At 57.6% G+C, this 25,529-nt stretch overlaps 1 protein-coding gene and 2 non-coding genes across 8 annotated transcripts; 2 read left to right on the top strand and 1 right to left on the bottom strand.

The window, feature by feature from the left end:
• The first annotated feature begins 75 nt into the window (after nucleotides 1–75).
• Nucleotides 76–22,699, top strand: PNPLA6 (patatin like domain 6, lysophospholipase). Of its 6 annotated transcripts, none has more exons than XM_012790743.2 (34): nucleotides 76–98; nucleotides 1,388–1,455; nucleotides 1,796–1,883; nucleotides 2,029–2,111; nucleotides 2,289–2,386; nucleotides 3,996–4,136; nucleotides 4,226–4,385; nucleotides 4,749–4,829; nucleotides 5,042–5,170; nucleotides 5,501–5,581; nucleotides 5,664–5,826; nucleotides 6,154–6,237; nucleotides 6,540–6,649; nucleotides 6,771–6,938; nucleotides 7,027–7,104; nucleotides 12,619–12,824; nucleotides 13,093–13,224; nucleotides 13,307–13,430; nucleotides 13,859–13,972; nucleotides 14,206–14,281; nucleotides 16,101–16,244; nucleotides 16,460–16,523; nucleotides 16,799–16,967; nucleotides 17,139–17,321; nucleotides 17,501–17,619; nucleotides 17,952–18,108; nucleotides 18,467–18,583; nucleotides 18,661–18,730; nucleotides 19,176–19,292; nucleotides 20,477–20,778; nucleotides 21,613–21,729; nucleotides 21,962–22,058; nucleotides 22,159–22,268; nucleotides 22,394–22,699. In XM_012790743.2, the coding sequence occupies exons 2-34, from the start codon at nucleotides 1,429–1,431 to the stop codon at nucleotides 22,466–22,468; spliced, it is 3,984 nt and encodes a 1,327-aa protein (XP_012646197.1). In that variant the 5' UTR covers nucleotides 76–98; nucleotides 1,388–1,428; the 3' UTR covers nucleotides 22,469–22,699. The 6 variants fall into 6 exon arrangements, with proteins under 6 accessions (XP_012646197.1, XP_012646198.1, XP_012646199.1 ...); XM_012790744.3 differs by lacking the exon at nucleotides 76–98 and adding an exon at nucleotides 541–1,198; XM_012790745.3 differs by lacking the exon at nucleotides 76–98 and having other exon boundaries at nucleotides 1,367–1,455; nucleotides 16,104–16,244.
• Nucleotides 11,240–11,343, bottom strand: LOC142864979 (small nucleolar RNA U13). Its single transcript, XR_012915269.1, has one exon. It is a non-coding gene; the product is annotated as a small nucleolar RNA U13 (small nucleolar RNA).
• Nucleotides 14,983–15,126, top strand: LOC142864948 (U4 spliceosomal RNA). The gene has a single exon (XR_012915242.1). It is a non-coding gene; the product is annotated as a U4 spliceosomal RNA (small nuclear RNA).
• Nucleotides 22,700–25,529: the final 2,830 nt, after the last annotated feature.

A 25,529-nucleotide genomic window follows, 5' to 3' on the forward strand; every position in this document is an offset into this window, starting at 1 on the left:
GCGCGCCCTGCAGTGAATAATTTAAAGGGGCCGCTCCCGCGGAGCCGGCGGAAAGCTAGTGGTGTTGGCGCAGAGTGGACCCCGGCTGCGGCCTCTGGGTGAGTCTGGGTTTCTGTAAGCCCCGCAGGGGCGTGGCTTTGGGGATCGTTAGCGAGCCTCGGTTTTCCCACGATCTGTCCTACACAGATTCCCCGTAACTCTTGATTTTCTGATGCTCCCATCCCCCCAGTCCTGGCAGGTGTTTCTGCACCGGTAGCCAGGTGCGCCCTGGGGTGGAAGGGGACCGGTCACCCAGGAATTCAAGTAACGTCTCAATAGCCAATGATTGCCCCACCTCCGAATTTCCATCAGTAGTCTAGCGGCGTCAGAAACATCTTCATCTTCCCAGAAAAGTGCCAGTAATATTCCAGCATTCCTCTGTGCCTTTCACGGAGCCCAGACGCCCTCCCCAGGCTGGCTCTTACACTCGGACGCCCCCAGAGATGTGCCCACCCGGCTCCTGGTTTTCCCAACAGTAGTCCTGTATGCCTCGGGATCTCTCAGTAACTTTCCAGTGCCCCCCAGTAATTCCAGCGTCCCTGGTTACGCCTCCCAGCACAGCGCCGCCAGTTCCCCAGAGTCCCAGTGATGCTCTGCACCGTCAGAGACCCCATAATAACTTTACTGTTATGTGATAGTAAATCCTCACCATACCAGTAACACCGTGCGAGTCCACACCACCTCCAGCATCCCCGGACTCCTGCAAGGCGTCGGTATCGCCCCAGGATCCCCCCTCCTTTGGGAGCCCCCGGAAACACTCTTGCGAACCCCGGTTCCCAGGTCTTCCCGTGGGCATGTTGGGTCGGGAGGGGTGGATACCAGCTGTTCCCCCCACCCCCGACCCCTTGGGGTGCAGGCCCCAGTTTTTCACTGCGGAGCGTCCACTCTTCGCAGGGGCTAGGGGGTGCGGCCTAGGGGTCCGTTGGTCAGGATTGATCAATCCCGCGGAGGCCAGAGGCGGAGGAGGGGGCCACCAGCCGGAGGGGCCGTGCCCTGCGGGGGACCTGCCTGCGGGCTGCTCATAGTGGGTGCCAGGTCGGCTACCCTTTGGCCCCAGGGTGGGGCTGGATGGGCGGAACTACGTCCGGTGGACCCTCCGCGTAGGCGAAGGGAGCCAGGCGGGGAGCCGGGGACACATCTCAGCCCCTGGACAGGGCCGGTAGGTCAATTTGCCCCATCCGTCGGTCCCACTGCGACCCTCCAGCCGCTGTCCTGGCAGGTGGAGAAGCTGCCCAGGCCTTAGTTCTCCGGGGGCGGGGCTTGCGCTAAGGGGCGGGGCTTGCGCCAGGGGCAGGGCAGGCCCAGATTGACGACTTGCACGGGTTCCTTCCGCTCCTTGATTCCCCAGGACTCCGGGCTGCCAGATCCGCCGCCGGCCTGAAGCAGTCGATGGAGGCCCCGCTGCAGACAGGAATGGTAAGGACTGGGTGGTGCGTCGCCGTGGCGGCGACTACAACTCCCGGCGTGCTCAGCGCGCACCATCGCGGTCTCGCGAGAACAAGGCTGCGTCTGTTTGGGCGGAACTACGTTTCCCGGCGTGCATTGCGGGCCGCCAACCCACAGGGAAAGAGTAGCGCCCCCGGGGAGGGAGCCGCGCTGGCCCATTCTGCAGATGGGGACACCGAGGACCGGGCTGGCTACGAACTCCTCGGGGGCGAAGGTGACGGAGAGGGATGGGGCCAGGGACGTCCCGGCCCCCGGGGAGGGCTCGGCGGGACGGGTGTGCGGTGCACAGCCAGTGCCGTTCGTCCCGCAGGTGCTGGGCGTGATGATCGGGGCCGGAGTGGCGGTGCTGGTCACCGCCGTGGTCATCCTCCTGGTGGTGCGGAGGCTGCGAGTGCCGAGTGAGGATCCGGGGGCCCCTCTCGGGAGGCTGTGGGGTGGGGAGCCGATGGGGCCCGGGTCTCCACGGCGGCAGCGGTGGGGATTTGCCGCGTGGAGTCTGCGCAGAGCTCGGAGTGCCCCTCTCCCCACCCCACCTCTCCCCAGAAACTCCTGCCCCGGAGGGGCCCCGGTATCGGTTCCGGAAGAGGGACAAAGTGCTTTTCTATGGCCGGAAGATTATGCGGAAGGTGAGCCCAGGACCTCCTGAGGTCCGCGCTGAGCACAGAGAGGCCCTGCCCCTTTCCTATTTACACTTCGAAGTGTACACCACCGCCCCCTCCTTGATGAAGGGGCCCTGAACCTGGTCTCCTCCCACCCCAGGGTCTGAACTGCCAATTGACCCTTTCCCTCTTTAATTCTCCCAGGTGTCACAATCCACTTCCTCCCTGGTGGATGCCTCTGTCTGCACCACTTCTCGGCCACGCATGAAGAAGAAACTTAAGATGCTCAACATTGCCAAGAAGTAAGGCTGAGCTGGGGTTTCCTGGCGCTGGGGGCCTTCTCAGGGGCCTTTTGTGGGATCAACCCACACCAAAGTTTGGACCACACAGACTCTCTTAGGAGTCTTCCCACATCAGAGGGACACCTCAGGGCTCTCCTCGGAGGGGCTGTCTCAGAGCTCTTGCACACCGGACAGGCCATCTCTAAGGCCTCTGTCCTCTGAGCCCTATCTCAGGCATGTTTCCCTCTGCAGGGTTATTGCTGAGCTCTTTGTCGCTGCTGTCTACATCAGAAAGCTGCTTCTCTCTGTCACTGACCTTGGAGAGTTCTTCCCACACTAAGGAGGCTGTCTCAGGGGTTTCCCCGAGGGCTGTCTCAAGAACTTCCTTACACTAGAAACACAGGAAGGACATCTGTAGTGTCCCTTTCAGCAGCAAGGGGCTATCTCGGGTCTGTGAGAAGGACTCTCCCAGGGATCTTTGTAGGTTAGGAGCCGGCTCTGGGATCTCCTTGTGTCCTGGGGTCTATCTTAAGGTCTGTCTCAAGGTCATTCCAAGGCACTGTATGATCAACAGTCATGCTGCATCGGAGCTTTGTGTGACTTGAGGAGAAGGGCTGTCTCAAGCTTTTCCAACATCAGCCGAGGGTCTCTATCCCAGGTTTACCTACATCACAGGGGCTGTCTGCAGTGTCTGAACACCCATGAGAAACTACCCTGTTGTGTTCATGACTGTCAGAGGACTGGCTCAGAACTCCCTGTCCCCTGGGGAAGGGCTAGCCCAAGATTCTCCTGATCAGAAGAGGAATTATATCTGGAGTCTTCTATATCACTGGGTTTAACTCAGGGTCTGCTCATACTGTAAGGGCTGTCTCAGGAATCTTTTGCCAGTGGAGGGGCTGTCTCAGCAGTCACCACGACTTGTCGGGAAGGGGTCACCCTGGTCCACGATTAGCAGAGCGGGTACATTTGGATTCTCTGCATGTAATGAGGGCTATCTCAGGGAACTCTGTGGCCTTAGAGGGACTGTCCCAAGGTTCTCTGAGACCTAGGAGGAAGGGCTATCTCAGGAATCTTTACAAAGAACAGAAAGGCCCTATATGGGATCTTCTTATGTAACAGAGGCTACCTCCAAGGCACACCCACATTAGGGAAGTTTTCTTGGGAACCTAGTGAATGACTCCTGGAAGGGCTGTTTCAGGGCTCCCATGACAAGCAGTGGTACTATTTCCGGGGTCTGCCCTTATCTTGGAAGCTACATCAGGGGTCTGCCTAACAAAAGTGTCCATCTCAGGGGCCTCTGACTAGTGGAGGGGCAATCTCAGGACTTTATGTCCAAGGTCATACATTTTTTCCATACAGGGCCAGATAGTAAACGTTTTAGGCTTTGCACGCCATGTGCAGGCTCTGTTGCAACTCTTCAGTTCTGCTGACATAGCATGACAGCAGCCACAGATGATGTGGGAATGAATGAACATAGCTGTGAGCCAATAAAACTTTATTTACAAAAATAGGTGTCGGGCCTGATTTGCCCAGCAGGCTAGACTTTGCTGTGTGTGAACCAGGGGGAGGTGCTGTGTGGGGGTCTTAGGTTTCCCTGAACCATCTCCCTGTCCCCTTGTCTTCCCACCAGGATCTTGCGCATCCAGAAAGAGGCGCCCACGCTGCAGCGAAAGGAGCCCCCACCTGCGGTTCTGGAGGCCGACCTGACAGAAGGCGACCTGGCCAACTCCCACCTGCCCTCCGAGGTCCTCTACATGCTCAAGAACGTCCGGTCAGTGTCAGGGGTGCGGGTGGGGGTCCACAGAGCTGGAGTCCCCCCTGACCTCCTGCATCCCCCCCCCCCCACTGCCCATCCACCAGGGTTCTGGGCCACTTTGAAAAGCCGCTCTTCCTGGAGCTCTGCCGCCACATGGTCTTCCAGCGACTCAGCCAGGGCGACTATGTTTTCCGGCCGGGGCAGCCGGATGCCAGCATCTATGTGGTGCAGGACGGGCTGCTGGAACTCTGCCTGCCAGGGCCCGTGAGTGGACAGCTCCAGGGGTCACCATGGGGAGATGGGCAGCAGGGATGGTCAGCAGGACAGCCGTCCCTGGGGACAGCCCTGCTGTTGCGCGGTAGGACTGGGGGCCTTTGGGGGTGGGTAGAGAGGAGTCAGGGGAATGGATGACCTGGGGCATTTGGGGTGGTCTACACGGTTGCTCAGTGGTCACAGTTAGTGAAGGACGGGATGTGGCTGCTGGTCGGGAGGTTTGGTGACACAGGGATGGGAGAGCATCAGTGATCGTTAGAGTGGGTGAGGCTGAGCACCAGTGACATGGTCGGAGGGTAGAAGGGCAGTCACCAGGGCTAGCCCAGCCCTGGTCAGTGGTCCCTTGTGTCTCAGGACGGGAAGGAGTGTGTAGTGAAGGAAGTGGTCCCCGGGGACAGTGTCAACAGCCTCCTGAGCATCCTGGATGTCATCACCGTGAGTGACCAACCTGTGAGCCCGGGGGTGGGGGGACTGGGGAATGGGGACCCCACCCAGTAGACTGAATTGGGGACAGACCCCAGGGCCACAATCTCTGATTCATCCCTGATGCTGCCAGTGGTCTCCAACTGGGGCGAAGGATTAGGGGAGTGGTGAGGGGAATTGCAGTCCTGCCCTTATTTCTCCTGATGCCCCCACCCCTCCCCCAGGGTCACCAGCATCCCCAGCGGACGGTGTCTGCGCGGGCGGCCCGTGATTCCACGGTGCTGCGGCTGCCGGTAGAGGCCTTCTCTGCAGTCTTCACCAAGTACCCAGAGAGCTTGGTGCGGGTTGTGCAGGTCAGTGTGCCTTCCACCGCCCTCCACGACGCAGGGGCCCCGCCCTCGCCCCCACCCATTGCAGGCAGCAGTGGGCTGGGTCCCAGCAGCTGTGCTTATCAGCCCTGAGCAGCCAGACCTCAGCTGCCCCACTCGCTCCATTCACTGCCTCTGCGCATTAACCCAAGTTGGGGGCTTCTCCTGGCCACGCCCCTTCCTTTGCTCCACCCATCTTATGGTCCCACCCCATCTCGTGGCTCCACCCTGTCTGATGGCCCCGCCCCATCTTGTGGCTCCACCCCATCCTATGGCCCCACCCCATCCCATGGCCACGCCCCTTGTACCCCACAGATCATCATGGTGCGTTTGCAGCGAGTCACCTTCCTGGCACTTCACAACTACCTGGGTCTCACCAATGAGCTCTTCAGCCATGTGAGTTGGGGCCGAGGACAGGAGCTGGGGAGGACAAGATGGGACTCCGGGGACATGCCACAAGCTGCTGTCTGCCCCCCAGGAGATCCAGCCCCTGCGCCTGTTCCCCAGCCCCGGCCTCCCAACCCGCACCAGCCCTGTGCGGGGCTCCAAGCGGGTGGTCGGCACCTCAGCTTCAGAGGAACCGAGGGAGACCCCCGGTCGGCCGCCTGACCCCACCGGGGCCCCACTGCCTGGACCAACAGGTACTCGAAGTGACCCCTGCCTGGCCCCCCCATGCCAGCCCAGCCCAATCTCCAAAGAAGCCCTGCTTCAGTCCGCTGATCTCTTTCTTAGTTCCGCAGAGACTCAGCCTGGCCCCTGCCCAGCCCCTCAGGGACCCCACAGCTGGGTACCCAGGCCTGACTCCTGTCTGGTCCCTGGGAATCCCTGGCCTTAGCCCCAAGAACCCATTGCAATAGCTTTTGCTAGTCCCCTGGTCCCCCAGACCCTCCTTAGCTCCTCACACGCACATCCTAGCTCTAGACCTGGCAGTCCTGAGGGACAGGAGCCTGAACGAGCGTCTCCCCCAGGCGACCCTGTGAAGCCCACGTCCCTGGAAGCCACCTCGGCCCCTCTGCTGAGCCGCTGCATCTCCATGCCAGTGGACATCTCAGGTTTGGAGCTCTGGGTCTGAAGGGAGGGCCCTCAAGCTTCTGAGTTTTAATCCAGGAGCTGCTGCCTGCCTGTCTTCATTTTTCTTATCTGCAAGACGACGGGAATACTGCCAGTACTTCTTGGGTCCTTTCCTGTGGGTGTGCGTTGAGATGCTGCTCTCCCACTTGTGTTGAGAAGGATTCAGAGGCAGAGTGCAGGCATCGATTAGTGGCCTGTGGCACTTAGGTAGCAGCTGGTCTCAGACTGCAGCTTGCGGGTCACTGTCATCTTTACTGCTTTTGTTGCCCCTTCCCACCTGCAGGCTTGCAGGGCGGGCCCCGCTCTGACTTTGACATGGCGTATGAGCGTGGCCGCATCTCAGTGTCGCTGCAAGAAGAGGCCTCCGGGGGCCCCCAGGCAGCCCCTGCCCGGGTAAGGCCGCGGTCCCCTCCCGAGACAAGACGCCGGCCTGGATCTGGCCTGGCCAGGGGTGGGGGGCCTGCGCAGGGTGGCCGGGAGGGAGCAGCGGGAACTCACGGCCCGCCCGGTGCAGACGCCCACGCAGGAGCCCCGGGAGCAGCCGGCGGGCGCCTGCGAGTACAGCTACTGCGAGGACGAGTCGGCCACCGGGGGCTGCCTCTTCGGGCCCTACCAGGGCCGCCAGACCAGCAGCATCTTCGAGGCGGCCAAGCGGGAGCTGGCCAAGCTGATGAGGATCGAGGTGGGCGGCTGGCGGCAGGGGCTGGGGGACAGGGTGGGGCGGGGAGGCCCCGCCCGCGACTCAGGCCCCCATCCCCCACCCTCCGCAGGACCCCTCCCTCCTGAACAGCCGAGTCTTGCTGCACCACGCCAAAGCCGGCACCATCATTGCCCGCCAGGGGGACCAGGTGAGGCTGACCCCTGACCTCTAACTATACAACTCGAGATCTCGCTCTCTCTCTGACCTCTGACCTCTGACACCTTCCCCCATATGCATAGACCTCTGGCCGTATGATTTCCAGCCTCCAACCCTTGATCCTAAAACTCTCTCCCTCCTGCCCCCACCCCATGTCCTCTGGCCCTATCAACCCTCCCCTTCAACCCCCAAACCTTTTACCCCAGGACTCCAGGGCCCCAACTCCTAGATCTCTCCTGCTTGCCCTGGCTCTTCCTGTGACCTCTGTTTTCTGCCCTTCCGACCCTAGTACCCTGCCATTGTATCTGCTTCTAATCCTGGCCCCCGTTGGGACAGGGGCTCAATACATGGGTACAAATTGGCATCCGGCCCCAGAGGCCATGAAGTGTATTCCACCAACTCCTCCATCGTCCCTATGGGGAAACTGAGGCCCACTGAGGGTTAGCAACCCAGCCACCAGCTCAAGGTCAGGAAGCATGGATGGGAGAGTGGGGGTGGGGGTGGTGTTGAAACCCAAACTCTGCCCTGACTCCCCATGTGACCTTAGGTGAATAATCTAGAAAGTTCTCAGCTTCCTCATCTGTGGAATGGGTGTGATAAGAGGAAGGTCTCAGTTTGGAGCTGTGTGAGGTTGCAAGATGATAGGCTCCAGGGGAGGAAGTTTAGCAGCAGCTCGTGGTGGTGGGGACATGGGGTGACGACTGGAGCCAGTGATGTTGGCCCTGAGACCCCAGCACCGCCCCAGGCTCAGGGGAGAGAAGCCAGGGCTGGGGGTGGGGTAGGAGGTGTGACTCACCTGTTGCTGTCACTTGATCCTGCCATCCTGCTGTCCCCTCGACCTCCTCATGGCAGGGGTGGGCTCCTTTCTGGAGAGGAAGTTGAGTGAGGCTTTCGCCTGCTGTTCTTAGAACTCGAGGGACAGGCCGAGGAAGTGTGGTCACACTGTGGCTTCTGTAGGGGGTCCCCTGGGCCCTGCTTATCGGAGAGCTTCAGCCAGGCTCAACCCAGCCCTGGGCTGCCAATGGACCAGGCTGGCCTGCAGCCTCTCGAACCTTCTCGGGGTCAACAGGACTTTGTTAGGGACAGTTGCCCTACTGTGCCTCTCTGTGAAACTTTATACCCATGGCTCTCAACTGGGGGTGATTTTGCAATACCCCCCCAGGGGACATTCGGCAATGCTGAGACATTTTTAATCGTCACAACTTTGGAGGATGCCACTGGCATTTAGTTGATAGAGGCCTAGGATGCCCAGTATTACAGGGCAGCATGACAGAATCATCTAGTCCAAATTGTCAGTAGTGCCAAGGTTAAGAAATTATGCTTTACACAAACATTTCCCCAAGTATGTTTCATGGAACAGCTGCATTATAAACAAGCGATCTGTGGTCAAGCAGGTTTGGGAGATGCTGATTTAGCCCTCCTTGGGACCTCCCAGGAAATATCATTGGTATATTCAAGGCTCTGAGAAGTCCTGCAGTAAAGAAACATGCTTTCTGGGCTGGGTGCAGTGGCTCACGCCGGTAGTCCCAGCTACTCAGGAGGCTGAGGCAGGAGGATCACTTGAGCCCAGGAGTTCAAGACCAGCCAGGGCAACGTAGTGAGAACCTGTCTCTAAAAAAAAGAAAAGGAAACGTGCTTCCTAATCTGATGACAAGTGCCAGCCTAATAATAGTCGTTCCCAGGCCCCGTGCATGTCCCAAACACAGTCTGGAAATTCTGTCTCAGAAGGTTCCAGCATGTGTGCAGGTATGTCTGTCTCCTGGAGCTGTGCCCCTGCCAGGGGTCCCTGCAGTGTTTTGGTGGGTGGAGCTTTGGCAGATGCCGGACAGGTTGGTGTAGTGACGGAGAGGGAATCGCTCCGTCTGTGAGCAGTTTCAGTTCCTTACAAAGTGGTGGCAGAGGAAGGTGGGTGGCTGGTCGTGCTAACTAGAGAGGTCTGCCCTGTCCCAGACCCTGTGCTGCCTGCCGGACAAAAGCCAAGAAGAACCCTTAGTGGTCTCTGCCCTTGGGAAGCCTACCGTGTCCTGACAGGCACGACTCAAAGGACTTCGCAAATCCTTGTAAAATCATAAGTGCTTCGTGCTACGAAGGGGTTGCTCTTAGCACTACAGTGTCTGGCTTAGACAGGGTGGCATCTCTAAGGACATGACCTCAGCTCAGGAGGAAGTATTGGGGTGGCAATGAACTGGGTGCAGACAGGAGGAAAGGGCATCACAGGCAGAGGGAACAGCTTGTGCAAATGTCCTGTGGCAACAAGAAACATCATGTTGATTTCTAAGAAACAAAAGGAAGTCAGTGGGCCTTGAGTGGAATAATTTTTTTGGGGGGCAGGGGTGGGTAATAGTTTTATTAAGATATAATTTATGTACTGTACAATTCACCTACTTAAAGTGTACAATTCAGTGGTTTTTAGTATATTCACAGTTATGCAACCATCACCAGAATCGATTTTAGAACATTTCCATCACCTTGAAAAGAGACCCCATCCCCATTAGCAGTCACTCCCCATCCTCCTCCCCCAGCCCCTAGCAACCACTAATCCACTTTCTGTCTGCAGGGATTGGCTAATTCTGAACATTTCATATAAATAGAACCATACAATATGTGGCCTTCTTTGTCTGGCTTCTTTCACTGAGTATGATGTCAAAGTTCCTTTATGGCTAAATAATATTCCACCGTAAGGATAGAACACATTTATTCATGTCTCGGTGGATATTTAAGTTTTTTCCACCTTTTGGCTGTTGTGAATTATGCTGTTGTGAACATTTATGTACAAGTTTCTCTATGGATGCATGTTTTTATTTCCCTTGGGTACAGACCTAGAAGTGGATTTGCTGGGTATAGGGCAACTCTATTTTTAACTTTTTTTTTTTTGAGACAGAGTCTCACTTTGTTGACCAGGCTAGAGTGAGTGCCATGGCGTCAGCCTAGCTCACAGCAACCTCAAACTCCTGGGCTCAGGAGATCCTCCTGTCTCAGCCTCCCGAGTAGCTGGGACTACAGGCATGCGCCACCATGCCCAGCTAATTTTTTGTATATATATTTTTAGTTGTCCAATTAATTTCTTTCTATTTTTAGTAGAGACAGGGTCTTGCTCAGGCTGGTTTTGAACTCCTGACCTCGAGCAATCTGCCCGCCTCGGCCTCCCGGAGTGCTAGGATTACAAGTGTGAGCCACTGCGCCCGGCCTTATTTTTAACTTTTTTTTTATTCTTTGAGACAGAGTCTCGCTTGTTGCCCAGGCTATAGTGAGTGCCGTGGCGTCAGCCTAGCTCACAGCAACCTCAAACTCCTGGGCTCAAGTAATCCTTCTGCCTCAGCCTCCCGAGTAGCTGGGACTACAGGCATGTGCCACCATGCCCGGCTAATTTTTATATATATATATTAGTTGGCCAATTAATTTCTTTCTATTTATAGTAGAGACAGGGTCTCACTCTTGCTCAGGCTGGTTTCGAACTCCTGACCTCGAGCAATCTGCCTGCCTCGGCCTCCCAGAGTGCTAGGATTACAGGCGTGAGCCACCGCGCCCGGCCCATTTTTAACTTTTTGAGGACTGTTTCTTTTGCCAGTTTTCCCAACAGCAGTGTATAAGGATTCATTTCTCCACTCCCTAACACTGATTCTAGCCATCTTAGAGGTGGCATCTCATTGTGGTTTTGATTTGTATCTGCCTAATGATGCCATGACTTTGAGCATCTTTTCGTGTGCTTATTGGCCATTTGTACATCTTCTTTCGTGAAGTTTCCATTCGGATCTTTTGCCCATTATTAATTATTTTAATTTATTCTCTTTTTAGAGACAGGATCTCACTATATTGTCCAGGCTGGAGTGCAGTGGCCGTTCTCAGGCGAGAGCAAAGCACACTGCAGCCTGGAATTCTGGGCTCAGGTGATCCTCCTGCCTCAGCCTCCTGAGTAGCTGGGACTACAGGCGCTCATCAACATGCCTGGCTAATTTTTCTCTTTTTTGTAGAGACAAGTCTTGCTCTTGCTCAGGCTGGTCTCGAACTCCTGGCCCTAAGCAGTCCTCCCACCTTGGCCACCCAAAGTGCTAGGATTACAGGCGTGAGACACTGCACCTGGCCAACTTGTAGGAATTCTTATATATTCTTTTTTTTTTTTTTTTAAATATCAGGTAGGTGATGTGCCAACATCATAACCAGGTTTGAGTGAGGCTCATTTCACATGTCCCTGTAAAAATCTGATCTTTGCACTGATGAACTACAAAAGGCTCTTTATATATTATTGAAGTACAAAAGTTCTTAAGCTTGATGAAGTCTAATTTTTCTGTTTTTCAATTTTGTTGCTTGGGCTTCTGGTGGCTTATCTAAGAATCCAGTGCCAAATTCAAGGTCACGAAGATTTACCCTTATGTTTTCTTCTAAGAGGCTTACAGTTTTAGCTCTCACATTTATGTCTTTGATCCATTTTGATATGGTGTGAAGGTCAGAATACAACTTCTGTCTTTTCTGTGTGGCTGTCCAGTTGCCCAGCACAAGCAAAGGATCTTAGCTCAGCCAGGCCCTTAGGGAGCCAGTTTTTGCAGCTTCTTGAGGCTGTGTTGAAAAGATTTCACGGGCTTGAATCTGGACTCAGAGTTTGGTGATCCATTAGTCATGTCTGCCATGCGTGCTGACTAGGCGTAAATAAGTTGTCAGTTGGTATCCATAGGACATTAGTTCTAGGACCTCTCAAAAATACCCAAATCTAGGCCGGGCGCTGTGGCTCACGCCTGTAATCCTAGCTCTTGGGAGGCCGAGGCGGGCGGATTGCTCAAGGTCAGGAGTTCAAAACCAGCCTGAGCAAGAGCGAGACCCCGTCTCTACTATAAATAGAAAGAAATTAATTGGCCAACTGATATATATATAAAAAATTAGCCGGGCATGGTGGCGCATGCCTGTAGTCCCAGCTACTCGGGAGGCTGAGGCAGGAGGATCGCTTGAGCCCAGGAGTTTGAGGTTGCTGTGAGCTAGGCTGACGCCATGGCACTCACTCTAGCCTGGGCAACAAAGTGAGACTCTGTCTCAAAAAAAAAAAAAAAAAAAAAATACCCAAATCTGTAGATGCTCAAATGCCTGATATAAAATGGCATAGTATTTACATATAAATGGCGTAGTATTTACATATGCACATCCTCCCATATACTTGAAATCATTTCTAGACTACTTATAATACCTAATACTATGTAAATGTTACATAAATAGTCATTATACTGTATTGTTTAGGGAATAATGCCCAAAACGGTCTGTACATATTCTGTACAGATGCAGTTTTTTTCCTGAATATTTTCAATCCTTCGATCCAAGGTTGGTTGAGTCTATGGATGGATATATATATGTATATAATGCATATGTAAAATCTGCTTTTATCCAAAGTCTTTATTCCCTCCTTCAACTTTGTTTTTCTTAACTGTTTCTTCTTTAAGCTTTCCCATGGGGGATATTGTCCTGAGCTGGGGTGGTGGGGGTGCTGTCGCTGGCTCTGTCCTCACAGCCTCTGGCCTTACAGGACGTGAGCCTGCACTTCGTGCTCTGGGGCTGCCTGCACGTGTACCAGCGCATGATCGACAAGGCGGAGGACGTGTGCCTGTTCGTGGCGCAGCCCGGGGAGTTGGTGGGGCAGCTGGCGGTGCTCACTGGGGAACCCCTCATCTTCACGCTGCGCGCCCAGCGCGACTGCACCTTCCTGCGGATCTCCAAATCTGACTTCTATGAGTACGACTGGGCCTGGGGCTGGGATGGAGGTGGCCCTCGGATGACCCCAACACAACTCCACTCAGCCGTGGGAGGAGGCCAGGACCAGTTCGTTTGATCCCACTGCTAGAGGGGCAGAGAGGAACCCCCAGATCTGGCCTCCCAGCACCCTTGTAGGGCAATTTTGAGCCCTTCCTGTTTCACACCCAAGTCATCACCCACTTTCTCCACTCCTTCTGGGGTGTTCCAGGGTACCCCTGGCCCATGCACCCTATTTCTTTGCCCTCAGGATCATGCGCGCACAGCCTAGTGTGGTGCTGAGCGCGGCACACACGGTGGCTGCCAGGATGTCGCCCTTCGTCCGCCAAATGGACTTCGCCATCGACTGGACCGCGGTGGAGGCGGGACGTGCGCTATACAGGTGCAGCCCCCGCTTCCGCCTCGCAGCTCAGGCCCACCCAGGACAAGGCCCTGACTTTGCTTGACCCCCCACCCTACCCCAGGCAGGGCGACCGCTCCGACTGCACCTACATCGTGCTCAATGGGCGGCTGCGCAGTGTCATCCAGCGCGGCAGCGGCAAGAAGGAGCTGGTGGGCGAGTACGGCCGCGGGGACCTCATCGGAGTGGTGAGCGCCCGCCCACTGACCTGACTTACTGGTCCAGCGCCGCCAGCATGCACATCCCGAGTAATCTGATGGAGTGACGGACACAGCTCCCGAACTCTGACCTCAGCCAGTCCATTTCCCCCAGGCCTCCCCGCGAGGTGGGGACCGAAGTGGGGGGAGGGCAACCTCTGGGGGTGATGAGTCTGATCCCACACCGCCCCCGGACCTCTTTTCATCAGAAAAGGGGAACCCAGCCCGTCGCGGATCACTGTCCTCTCTGGAGTCGTACCAGATAGCGAGTGAGGCTTGGATCCCTCCACCTCCATCTCGGGGGACTCCCTGGGTGGGGCAGTCCTGCCCCAGGCCCCTGCACCCACGGTCGGGCTCCCGCTACCCTCCCCGGGCCCTCCCGGCGCAGGCAGCCCCGGTCATACACACGGGCCCTACAGGTGGAGGCGCTGACCCGGCAGCCGCGAGCCACGACGGTGCACGCGGTGCGCGACACCGAGCTGGCTAAGCTCCCCGAAGGCACCTTGGGCCACATCAAACGTCGGTACCCGCAGGTGCGGCCTGGTGTGGGCGGGGCGGAGGGGAGCGGGGGCGGGACTGCAGAGGGGGTGGGGTTTAATAAACGGGGAGGGACTTATGGGGAGGCGGAGCCACTCGAATCGGGGTGGGGCTCTTGGGGCTGGAGCCCAGGTAGTGGGGCCCCAGGAGCCTGGGTAGAGGAGGGAAAGGTGGGACCCTCACAGTCGCTCCGTCGGTCTCACTGGATTGCCGCCTCCAACGTCCCCAGGTCGTGACCCGCCTCATCCACCTGCTGAGCCAGAAAATTTTAGGGAATTTGCAGCAGCTGCAAGGACCCTTCCCAGGTGAGAGCCTGTCAGCCCGGGGCATGCTGGGGGCTGTAGTCCAGCGCCCAGAGCATGCTGGGAGGGGAAGCCCCATACACAAAGGCATGCTGGGAAATGGAGTTCGGCGTGTAAACTATGCAGGGCGGGTTTGAAGCCGGAAGTGGTGGGGGAGACCGTGGTCCATGCTGGGAGATGGAGTTCGGGTTCCAGTGCATGCTGGGAGATGGAGTCCTAGACGCCGGCGTGCTTGTTAATGGACTCAGTTGTGCTGGGGGGCGGTGCCTTAAGTGGGGGGTTTGGCCCGGGTGTCAGCGCTTGCTGGGGGAGTCCTCGTCCTGAACGTTTTGGGAAAGGGAGTCCCAGATCAGAATGTGACGGCAAATGGAATCCATGGAGGGCGTTTAGGGCGCCGGGCACGTGGGGAATGGGCTTCGGAAGTTACCGACAGGCTGGGAGGCGTGGTGCCCTCGCAGCTTGTGGTTTCTGTGAGCTGGGACAGACCGGGCAGTGCAGTCGGGCTCCAGGGGGGGCTGAAATGCGGGCCTGGGCCTCTACCCTGTGGCCACCCCGTTCTGGGCCAGCCTGGCAACCTTGGTCCTCCTGTTTTCCCCAGGGGCTTCTGCCCTGTTGGCCCTGACACCTGGATTCCCAGGGTCCAGGCGGGCAGTGGGGGCAGGGAAGACATCAGTTTGAAGATACAGGGAAACAGCACAACGTCAAGCTTCGCTCAGTGTCCGTGTCGTAGCCAGTGAGGTTTATCTGAGGCACGCTTATTGCTAACTCAATACTTTCCCCCGTACTCTGCCTCATATGACGATTGATGTATAGTCAGCATTGGCAATTTTTGACAATCTCTATGGAGACAAAAAGAAATTAAAAAATAAAAAGCACAAGGTCGGAAGCTGATAAGTACTGTGAAGAAAATAAAAGAGGGTCATTGATAAAGCGTGACTAGCAGAGGGAGAGGCTTTTCTGAAGACAATGAGCTGAAACTTGACAAATGAGATGGGGCCACACTTGGAAGGGAATTACAAAGGCGTTGCACTCGGGGTGGGGTGGTTTTGAAGCACTGGGAGGGGGGAAGTGATTGAGGGGGAGAAATAGGGGAGGGGCAAGCCACATAGGGGCTGGGGCCACGAAAGGCACTGGAGCTTATGGGAGGGGGATCGGATCAGCCAGGATCAGCAGGAAGTCCAGGCAAGAGATCGGGGTTGACAGCTTGGTCTAGGCCAGGGGTCCTCAAACTTTTTAAACAGGGGGCCAGTTCACTGTCCCTCAGACCATTGGAGGGCCAGACTATAGTTAAAAAAAAAAAATCTATGAACAAATTCCTGTGCACATTGCACATAATCTCATTTTGAAGTAAAAAAACAAACAGGCAAAAACACCCACATGTGGCCCGAGGGCGGTAGTTTGAGGACACCTGGTCTAGGCTATCAGCAGAGAAGCTAGGAAGCACTGAGTCAAGCATGTATTTACGTCCACCTAGTTTTGTGTTTGGACCCCTTTCTTAGAAAGAGGAACCAAGGTCAGAATGGGGCAGGCGCACCAGTTGGTTGGTCTGTGTAAGCACAGTGAATCTGAGTGGGTGTAGAATTGTGTGATGGGTCCCACGGAGGAGATTGGGGCCCAAAGTGGACCACCAGATTTTAACAGGAGAGGGGACGGTGGGTGGGGCTGTATGTGCAGGACTAGGCTGTGGCCTTCAGTATGGCAGCGTGACGTCTTGGGGCAGCGAGGGGCTGAGATCGGGGGGAAGAGGGCAGGGATTTCAGAGGGGGTGTTCGCCTCTCTGGACACAGGGTTGCACAGCAAATCTCCTCCATTGGGGTCTCAGCAGGCTCTGGGCTGGGTGTCCCACCACACTCGGAACTCACCAACCCCGCCAGCAACCTGGCAACGGTGGCAGTCCTGCCTGTGTGTGCCGAGGTGCCCATGATGGCCTTCACCCTGGAGCTGCAGCATGCTTTGCAAGCCATCGGTCAGTGGGGGGAAGGGGCGTGGGTGAGGGCTGGCCATTGGTCACTGGGGCTGGCCAGGACGTTGGTCAGTGAGTGGATGTGGCTGGGTGGGTCAGTGGGGAGGGGTAGACCAGGGCCACAGGCCACAGGAGTGGGGTGATGGGTATTATCTTCTGGGAGGGGCCCCCAGCCCTGCCAACCGTGTTCCCAACCTCCGTTCCTCACCTATGCCTAGGTCCCACGCTCCTCCTCAACAGTGACATCATCCGGGCACGCCTGGGGGCCTCCGCGCTGGATAGGTATGTGTTGGCATCCTGAGGGGAGCTGGGGGTGTAAGGAGCAGGCTTGGAGCCCCAGATTCTTTCAGATCCGGGTTCAAGTTCTAGGTTTCAAGCCAAGGAATGTTTGTCCCACTCTTAGGTCAAGGGAGGGGGGTGAATCTGCCCCCCTAGGGCACAGACTTCCATTGTGGGGGCCTGAGTGTCTCACCTCCTCCCAGCAATGGAACTGTGTGGTCTCTGGGGACACAGGGCTTCCTGTCGCCCCAGAATGACACTTTCCCGTCCCACCCCAGCATCCAAGAGTTCCGGCTATCAGGGTGGCTGGCCCAGCAGGAGGACGCGCACCGCATTGTGCTGTACCAGACGGACGCATCCCTGACGCCCTGGACCGTGCGCTGCCTGCGCCAGGCCGACTGCATCCTCATCGTGGGCCTGGGTGACCAGGAGCCCACTCTCGGCCAGGTCTGGAGGCCCTGCGCGGTGACACCATCCCCAGGATCCTGTCCCTTGCCCTCCCATGCGTACGCCAGGCCATGTGCACCTCCACCGTGGGCGTAGGCGACAAGGGACCTAAGCTTGGCCAGGTAGCGGTGGGGAGACCGGTGACCTCCGTCCACTCTGCGTCTTCCGCAGCTGGAGCAGATGCTGGAAAACACGGCCGTGCGCGCCCTCAAGCAGCTGGTCCTGCTGCACCGCGAGGAGGGCGCGGGCCCCACGCGCACCGTGGAGTGGCTCAACATGCGCAGCTGGTGCTCCGGCCACCTGCATCTGCGCTGCCCGCGCCGCCTCTTCTCGCGCCGCAGCCCGGCCAAGCTGGTGAGGGGCGGGCTTGGAGAGGGGCCTGGGAAGGACCGGCCCCCACTTCTGGGGCTGTGGCTGCCAGGGGCGTGGCGTGCTGGGGAGTGGGGCAGGGCCTGGAAAACCTGGGAGTTCCACTAGGCCCCGCCCCATGCTCTCATCCTCTGGGGTCGTGACCCTCTTCCCCTCCATCCCAGCACGAGCTCTACGAGAAGGTCTTCTCCAGGCGCGCCGACCGGCACAGCGACTTCTCTCGCTTGGCGAGGGTGCTCACCGGGAACACTATCGCCCTGGTGCTGGGCGGGGGCGGGGCCAGGTGAGGGGCGGGGCCAGCTCTGGCAGGGGCGGGGCTTGCTGGAGCGCAGAGGGTGTGCATCCTGTAGGGTGGGGCCTGGGTGTCCGAGGGGTGGAGCTTACTCTTTGGGAAAGACGCCCCCCATGGGGCGGGGCAAGCTCTGGCAGGGGCGGGGCTTGCTGGAGGGAGGGGCGGGGCCTATGTGTCCAAGGGGTGGGGCTTACTCTCTGGGAAAGATGCTCTGGGCTGGGGCTGGCATGTCTCTTGGCTGCGTGGGCGATGGAGAAGGGGAGCTTGTGGAGGTGGGGTCGAGCAGATTCCTAGAGGATCACTGGGTCCCCTTTTCCCCGCAGGGGCTGCTCACATATCGGGGTGCTGAAGGCATTAGAGGAAGCGGGGGTCCCCGTGGACCTGGTGGGCGGCACGTCCATCGGCTCGTTCATCGGAGCCCTGTACGCAGAGGAGCGCAGCGCCAGCCGCACCAAGCAGCGGGCCCGGGAGTGGGCCAAGGTGTGTGTTGCGGGAGGGGTCGTGGCACCCCACGGGCACCCTGAAACCCGTGACTCCACCATCCCCTGGATCCAGGAGGCCTCTGGGCTCATGGTGATCCTTCCTGGCTTAATCTGTGGACCCTGCCTGCCTAGACCTTTAGGATATGCACTGGGCATCTTGGATGATGCTTGTGGGACCTCCTGCCAACCATAACCCCTATGTCCCCAGCTAGAGAAACTAGGGCCCTTGGTGACCCTCTGGCAGTGGCCTTGGGTGACCACATCACCATCCCTAAATGCTCCTTGCCCGCCCCCTCTTGGTGACCCCCCTGTGACCCCACATGACTCCTTGACCCCAGCTGGCCCCTCGTCCCTAGAGAATGACTTCGGTGCTGGAGCCCGTGTTGGATCTCACGTACCCCGTCACCTCCATGTTCACCGGCTCGGCCTTTAACCGCAGCATCCACCGCGTCTTCCAGGACAAGCAGATTGAGGTACGCCCACCCCCCTGCCCCCAGCCCTGCCCACAGGCGCCCACGCCCCTCCCCAACCTTGGTCCTTGTCCCCTTAGGACCTGTGGCTGCCGTATTTCAACGTGACCACGGACATCACGGCCTCGGCCATGCGTGTCCACAAAGATGGTGGGTGTCCCCACCCAGCTCTGTACCCAACCGCGGAGGCCGCGTGGGGAGTGGGGGGAAGCTTCGGGGAGGGCAGCTGAGCTGCTGGGACATTGTTAACACAAGTGACCGTCCACCTTGGCCCGATCGCCGACCACTAACCATCACCCACTAATGCCCCAGAGGCCCCAGGTATGTCTGTGCTCAGGGGTGGGGAGCCGGGAGTCTCGTCGGGGCCTCACCCCCTCACGCCGTCCCCACAGGCTGCGTGTGGCGTTATGTCCGGGCCAGCGCCTCCTACTGCCCCTATCTGCCCCCGCTCTGCGACCCCAAGGACGGGCACCTCCTGGTGGACGGGTGCTACGTTAACAACGTGCCAGGTCAGCGAGCCCACCGGGCTGGCCGGGCCTCCGAGCGTGTCTGAGTGTGTCTGTGCGTGTCTGTGTCTGTGTGTCCCACCGGGCAGGTTCCCTGTGGCGGTATGTGCGCGCCAGCATGACGCTCTCGGGCTACCTGCCCCCACTATGCGACCCCAAGGACGGGCACCTCCTCATGGACGGCGGCTACATCAACAACCTGCCAGGCAAGTGGCTGCCCACTCTGTCACACGCACCTGCGCAGACTGGCGCGCGCGGCACACGAGCAGGCAGGCGCAGGCAGGTGGGCGCGCGGGAGAGCACACGCTCAAGCCGCCCGTGCAGGGGCGCACGCGCACGCATGCTCGCCTGCACCGTGTGTGTGTGCAGTCGAAAAGTATGGCCGCCTGCTCGCATGCTGTTAGACACAGTGGCTGCACACACAGGAGGGACAGGTACGAGGGACACACACTGAGGAACACGCAGATTGAACGGGACACTTCATGTACGCACACCAGGTACCCATGCACACGCGTTCTCTCGGCTGCTCAAGGGGTAGGTAGACACATTCAGACACTTGCATACAGACGAACACGTGTCCTGGTGACACAGGGCACCTGTCCACACATGCCAGCCTGTGCACACCCGGCCAGCACATCTCCTCAAACACGCAGGTGTGTGCACGTGCCGACAGGACGGGGCAGCCGCGTGGCCGAGTTAAGGCATGCCTTCTGCCTTTATGTGCACAGATGAGAGGCAGGCAGGTACACAACTTAAAATGTCACGCCCCAGAAGCGTTCACACTCATGTGGACGCGTACACCAGCTGCACACGTGCTCACGGTGCTATGGGCCAGGGCTCGGCAAGCTGTGTCTTGGACACGCGAGGAAATGTGTAACGGGCGTTGACCTAGGTATGCGTGGTCTGGAAGGAACACAGACAGGCCCAGACGTGTCTGCAGAGGTGCAGGCAAACCCAGAGATACGCGTGATCGCAGACACATGGCCTCCCCTGGGGTCTGGGACAGAAGGAACTCAGGCAGGCACACACAGACACGGGCACGTGGGCATGTGGACTCAGAGACGCCAGCGAGCTCTTGAGGGCTACAGGTGCCAAGGCTGATGGAGATTTGGGTGTCTTCTGGGGCTGGGCCTGGCTACAGGGCACTGTCTTGTAGGGAACCCTCCCAGAGGCACTGCCCTCATCACTGGGCCATCATCTTGCTCCCCCTTGCCTTCATTTGCATTTATTTCCATACTATTTGCATGACAGCCTGTCATTTGCATGTGTGGTTGTTTTTTTTTTTTTTTTTGCGTGGTCATTTGCATGATGGTGTTTGTGGGACTGGGTTGAACGTCCCCATCCCCGGCCCTGTCGGGGGAGCAGCCCGCTGACCCCCCCGGCTCCACAGCGGACATCGCGCGCAGCATGGGCGCCAAGACGGTCCTTGCCATCGACGTGGGGAGCCAGGACGAGACGGACCTCAGCACCTACGGGGACAGCCTGTCTGGCTGGTGGCTGCTGTGGAAGAGGCTAAACCCCTGGGCAGACAAGGTGAAAGTTCCAGACATGGCCGAGATCCAGTCCCGTCTGGCCTACGTGTCCTGCGTGCGGCAGCTGGAGGTCGTCAAGTCCAGCTCCTACTGCGAGTACCTGCGCCCGCCCATCGACTGCTTCAAGACCATGGACTTCGGGAAGTTCGACCAGATCTATGTGAGCGGGTGGGAGCGGCTTGGTGCCCACATGGTGGGCCTGCAGAGCTTTATGACCTAAAGCCCAGAGCAGCGTGAGGGGAAGGATTCTAGGGCTCCAACTGGAATCGGTGGGAAACAGATCTGTGATCAATTAGTGATGTCTGCAGCGGGTGTGGCATAGGATGTGGCTGTGCGTGTGCTACTCATGAGCTAAGTTTATGGTTATGTGCCAGCTGCACTGCCTGAAGCACTGCATGGTGATTTCTAATGCCATTTCTGCATCTGTGGGGATGAGAGCAGTGATCAATTAGTAATGTCTGCCACAGGTCTGGGAGAGGAATGTAGCGGTGTGTGTGTCTTGTGCCACTGACCCTGAAAAATGTGTCATAGCCCATGCCAACTGAAATTGATCAGTAGCTGCTGCCCAGAAGCCCTGAGTCTGAGTGGAAAATGTCTGATGTCCCTTCTGGGGTTTCTAAGAGAGTGTGTCATGATGATTTAGTGATGTTTGCTGTGGGCATGGGGTAGGTCAGTGTCCACAGATGTACTGCATCTTAGCAAAACTCTAAACAAGCTGGCACACCACCACCTTGTGTTGTTGGGTTCCCATCACCCTGCGTGGGGCTGAGTGGGAAAGAATGTGGAGATTGATTGGTAATGTCTGGCAGGGGCACAGACGGGGAAGTATGGGCAAGTGTACCATATATGTGTGGCCGACTCTAAAATAGATTTAACTTCAAACACCAGCCTCCCCCAGAGCGTCAGGCATTTGAGGGATGAGAGGAGGGGCAGACGGTGTGGGGACAAGCAGAGGGGGTTGCAGGCATGGCCCCCAGCCCCTCGCTTCCTGCAGGATGTGGGCTACCAGTATGGGAAGGCCGTGTTCGGAGGCTGGAGTCGGGGTGATGTCATTGAGAAAATGCTCACAGACCGGCGGTCTGCGGACCTTAACGAGAGCCGCCGTGCAGACGTAAGCCTGTGGTACTCCTGTACCCGAGACCCTCCGACCCCAGAGATCCGGGATTCCAGCCCTCGCGGGGTCTCCCACAAACCTCAGCTGCCCCCACACATTCCTGGGTTTCACTGAGCCCCTCAGACCCCCACTGACGATCCTCTCTGAGCCCCCAAGATGCCACCAGGCCACCCCAGACACCCCAATACCCTGCGGATCCCCAGAGAGCCTCACCAGTGCCGCCCCGTAGGTACTTGCCTTCCCAAGCTCTGGCTTCACCGACTTGGCAGAGATCGTGTCCCGCATCGAGCCCCCCACAAGCTACGTCTCCGACGGCTGCGCTGACGGTGAGGGGGCCCCCAGGGACACCCCCAGGAGGGCGGGGCGTGGTTGGATGTGTGAGCCCAGCCCGGATCCCCCTAACCATGCCCTGCGCCCCGATTCCAGGGGAGGAGTCGGATTGCCTGACGGAGTACGAGGAGGACGCGGGGCCCGACTGCTCCAGGGACGAAGGGGGCTCCCCCGAGGGCGCGAGCCCCAGCACAGCCTCCGAGATGGTGAGAGCAGGCAGCCCGGGCCCCTCAAGGCTGTGTCTGAGACCTTGTCGGGCGGGTGCTGGCTGACGCGTGCGCAGTGACGCGCCCCGTGCCGGGTGACACGCGTGTGCGGCCTGTCTCCGCAGGAGGAGGAGAAGTCGGTTCTCCGGCACCGGCGCTGTCTGCCCCAGGAGCCTCCCAGCCCAGCCTCAGACACCTGAGGGCCTCGCCAGGGGGTCCCCGCCCTCCGCCCCCGCACTGGGCTCGGGTGGGCCCGTGGGGGCGGCGCACTTGCCTCCTCCTGCTGCTACGCCTGCGGCCCCCTGGGTCCCCCGCGGCCCTCTGAGCCCAGGGACCACACACTGGACTGGCCTGCCCCAGGGAGGAGGGCAGCACCGCACTGATGACTCTTGACAGTCACCCCCCACCCAATAAACTGTCACCTCTCAGAAGTGTCCTCGTGCCATCTTTGGGTGGAGGCCCTACCTCCTGTGCTCGGCGTGGCTGGGGCTGGGGTCTGAAACGGCCTTGAGCGCGTCCCCGCCGCCGGAGTGCCATCCCGGGGTCCACGTGTAGTCCCACTCGGCGCTGGCTCCAGGCCACAAGGCCTCTGAACACCGCGTGCCACCCTCGGGGGTCCACACACGTGGCTCTGGGGCCCGTTGTGACAGCCTCATCTTCCCACGGCCTGTGCCCTTGGGGTAGTCCTACTAGGCGCAGACGCCCCACGTTGGCTCTGTGTTCCCACTGCGTGCACCACTGATTCTGGTTCCTAAGGGACAGGAACCCCCCAAGATACACACACACACTCGCTCAAGAGGCTCGAGAACTTTCCCCCAGGCATTGCCCCTACTGTGTGCTCAGCAGAATCAGCCAGACCCCACTCTCCCCACTTGCTGTTCTGGCTGTTGGCTCAGAGCTTAGACCGTGCAGCCAGCCCGCCTGGGGTGAGATCCCTGCCTGGCCTCTTGCAGGTGGCCACGAGCAAGTTTCTTAACCTCTCTGAGCCTCAGTCACTTCTTCGTTCATCCGTGAAGTGGGGAATGATGACTGTGGGTCACCAAGTGTTACATATATGGGACCGGCTGGGCCTGGGCCTCTGGAGGCTCCCAGTCAGTGCCCCCTACCACGTGCTGGGCCCAGAGTGCAGCAGCCATGGCCAAGGACCGTCTCGAGGGCAGAGGGGAGCCTTGGAAGATTTTTTTTTTTGTGACATGTATGTGTTTTAATTGTAAAATAAACATAACAAAATTTGCCATTTTAACCACTTTTAAGTGCACAGCTTAGTGGCATTAACCACATTCACATTGCTGAGCAACCATCACCACCCTCCACCTCCAGAACTTTCCCATCTCCCCAAACTGAAACTCTGTCCCCGTGAAACACTCACTCCCCAGCCCTGTCCCCAGCCCCTGGCACCCACCATCCTACTTTCTGTCTCCGTGGATCTGACAACTCTAGGGACCTCTTATGAGTGGAATCACACCGGATTTGTCCTTTTGTAACTGGCTATTTCACTGAGCACGATGTCCCCAAAGTCTATCCATGGTGTAGCCTGTGCCCGAACCGTTTTCCTTTTTATGGCTGAGTGATATTCCAGCGTGTGGATGGAGCACATTGTGCTGATCCTTTCAATCGTCAACGGAGACTTGGGTTGCCTCCTTCCACGTGTGGGTTATTGCGAATCACGCTGCTACCAACACTGGCACGCAAGTATCTCTTTGGGTCCCTACTTTCCATCCCTTTGGGCATGTGGCCAGGAGTGGAGTCGGTGGGCCGTATGGTAATTCTACGATGACTTCAGGAACCGCCAAACTCTTTTCCGCAGCAGCTGCCCCGTTTCACATCCGGTCCCCTGGGCCGTCAGCACCATAGACAGTGCTGGCGCTGTCCGAGGTGCTACCAAAGCCCCCTTCTCTGCCTCTCCCTCCCCTCCAGATCTCTGGGTTTGGGGAGGGCAAGAGCACATTAAGCTGAAAGTTCAGCTTAATGACGCCTGTTGGCTTCCACTCCACCCTCTCGCACAACTCCTTCATTCTGTTCCCCAAATTCTCCATTGGTTCCTGGCTTGAAGCCCTTGCAACAGGAGCTACTCTCTGTGGAAAGTCTGGCCTCAAATGTCACCTCTTCAGACTGTCTGAAGCCACTGTGTAAAGTAGCTTCCCCATGCCCACCGCCTGTGCCCTTGCCTTTAAAGCACTTCAGCAAACCTGGGAACGGTGGCTCACGCCTGCAATCCCAGCACTCTGGGAGGCCGAGGCAGGAGGATCACTTGAGGGCAGGAATTTTCAACCAGCCTGGGACACATAGTGAGACACCTTTTCTACAAAAAATGGGGAAAAGTCAACCAGGCATGGTGTTCCACACCTATAGTCGTGGCTATTCAGGAGGCTGAGACAGGAGGATGGCTTGAGCCCTGGAGTTTGAGGCTGTAGTGAACTGTGATTATGCCACTGTACTCCAGCCTGGGCGACAGAGGGAGACCCTGTCTCAAAAAAAAAAAAAAACCTACAAAAACCCACCACCAACAATAACAATAATTAATTTACAGAGAGATTGCCATACAGCTGTGCTGATGCATGCATATTCTCTCTTTGGATATTCATAGCGGCTTTATGGAGAAAGTAGTATTATTCCATTTAATAGAATAGAAAAGTGCAGCTCAGAAAGGGGGTCGAGGTACAAAGTTGTTAAGAGATGGAACCAGCACAAGCTTATCCACCACCCCCTTGTGCTATTTTCCCAGCAACCAGACTGGCTCAGGTTTCTACTCAAGGCTGCAGTCCTGGGGCAGCCCTGGACCCTCAGGAGGGACATCTGGCATGGATCTCGCAGGAACCCCCTGGTCACTAGAGCCCCTACTAAGGTGCTGCAGGTGCCTTCATTTACCCAGGCTCGTATCAACCTTCCCTGTCTTCTCTTGCTGCCCCTCGGCAGGCTGAGCTCCCTGGCACCTGCAGTTGGAATGAAGCCTGTGTGGGCTGAATTTTGCCCAAACACCAAATTCATTGAAGTTGAAGTTCTACCCCCAGCAACCTCAGAATCTGGCTGTGTTTGGAGACAAGGTCTTTAAAGAGGTCACTAAGTTAAAATGAGATCATTAGGGGTGATTCTATTCCAATAGAATTGTGTCCATATAGAAAGGGGGATTTTCTTTTCTTTTCTTTTCTTTTTTTTTTGAGATAAGATCTCACTTGGTTGCCCAGGCTGAAGTGCAGTGGCATCATCATAGCTCACTGCAGCCTCAAACTCCTGGGCTCATGTGATCCTCCCACCTCAGCC

The sequence above is a fragment of the Microcebus murinus genome, chromosome 27 (genome assembly GCF_040939455.1).
Source record: "Microcebus murinus isolate Inina chromosome 27, M.murinus_Inina_mat1.0, whole genome shotgun sequence".
In the NCBI taxonomy this organism is placed as follows: domain Eukaryota; kingdom Metazoa; phylum Chordata; class Mammalia; order Primates; family Cheirogaleidae; genus Microcebus; species Microcebus murinus.

Excerpts from the sequence above, each read along its gene's own strand:
- PNPLA6 (XM_012790741.2), top strand. The coding sequence starts at position 1,652 with ATGGGGACACCGAGGACCGGGCTGGCTACGAACTCCTCGGGGGCGAAG. Across the intron at positions 16,968-17,138 it reads AGGAGCCCACTCTCGGCCAG|CTGGAGCAGATGCTGGAAAA; the intron begins GTCTGGAGGCCC and ends CGTCTTCCGCAG. Across the intron at positions 20,779-21,612 it reads GGAAGTTCGACCAGATCTAT|GATGTGGGCTACCAGTATGG; the intron begins GTGAGCGGGTGG and ends CGCTTCCTGCAG.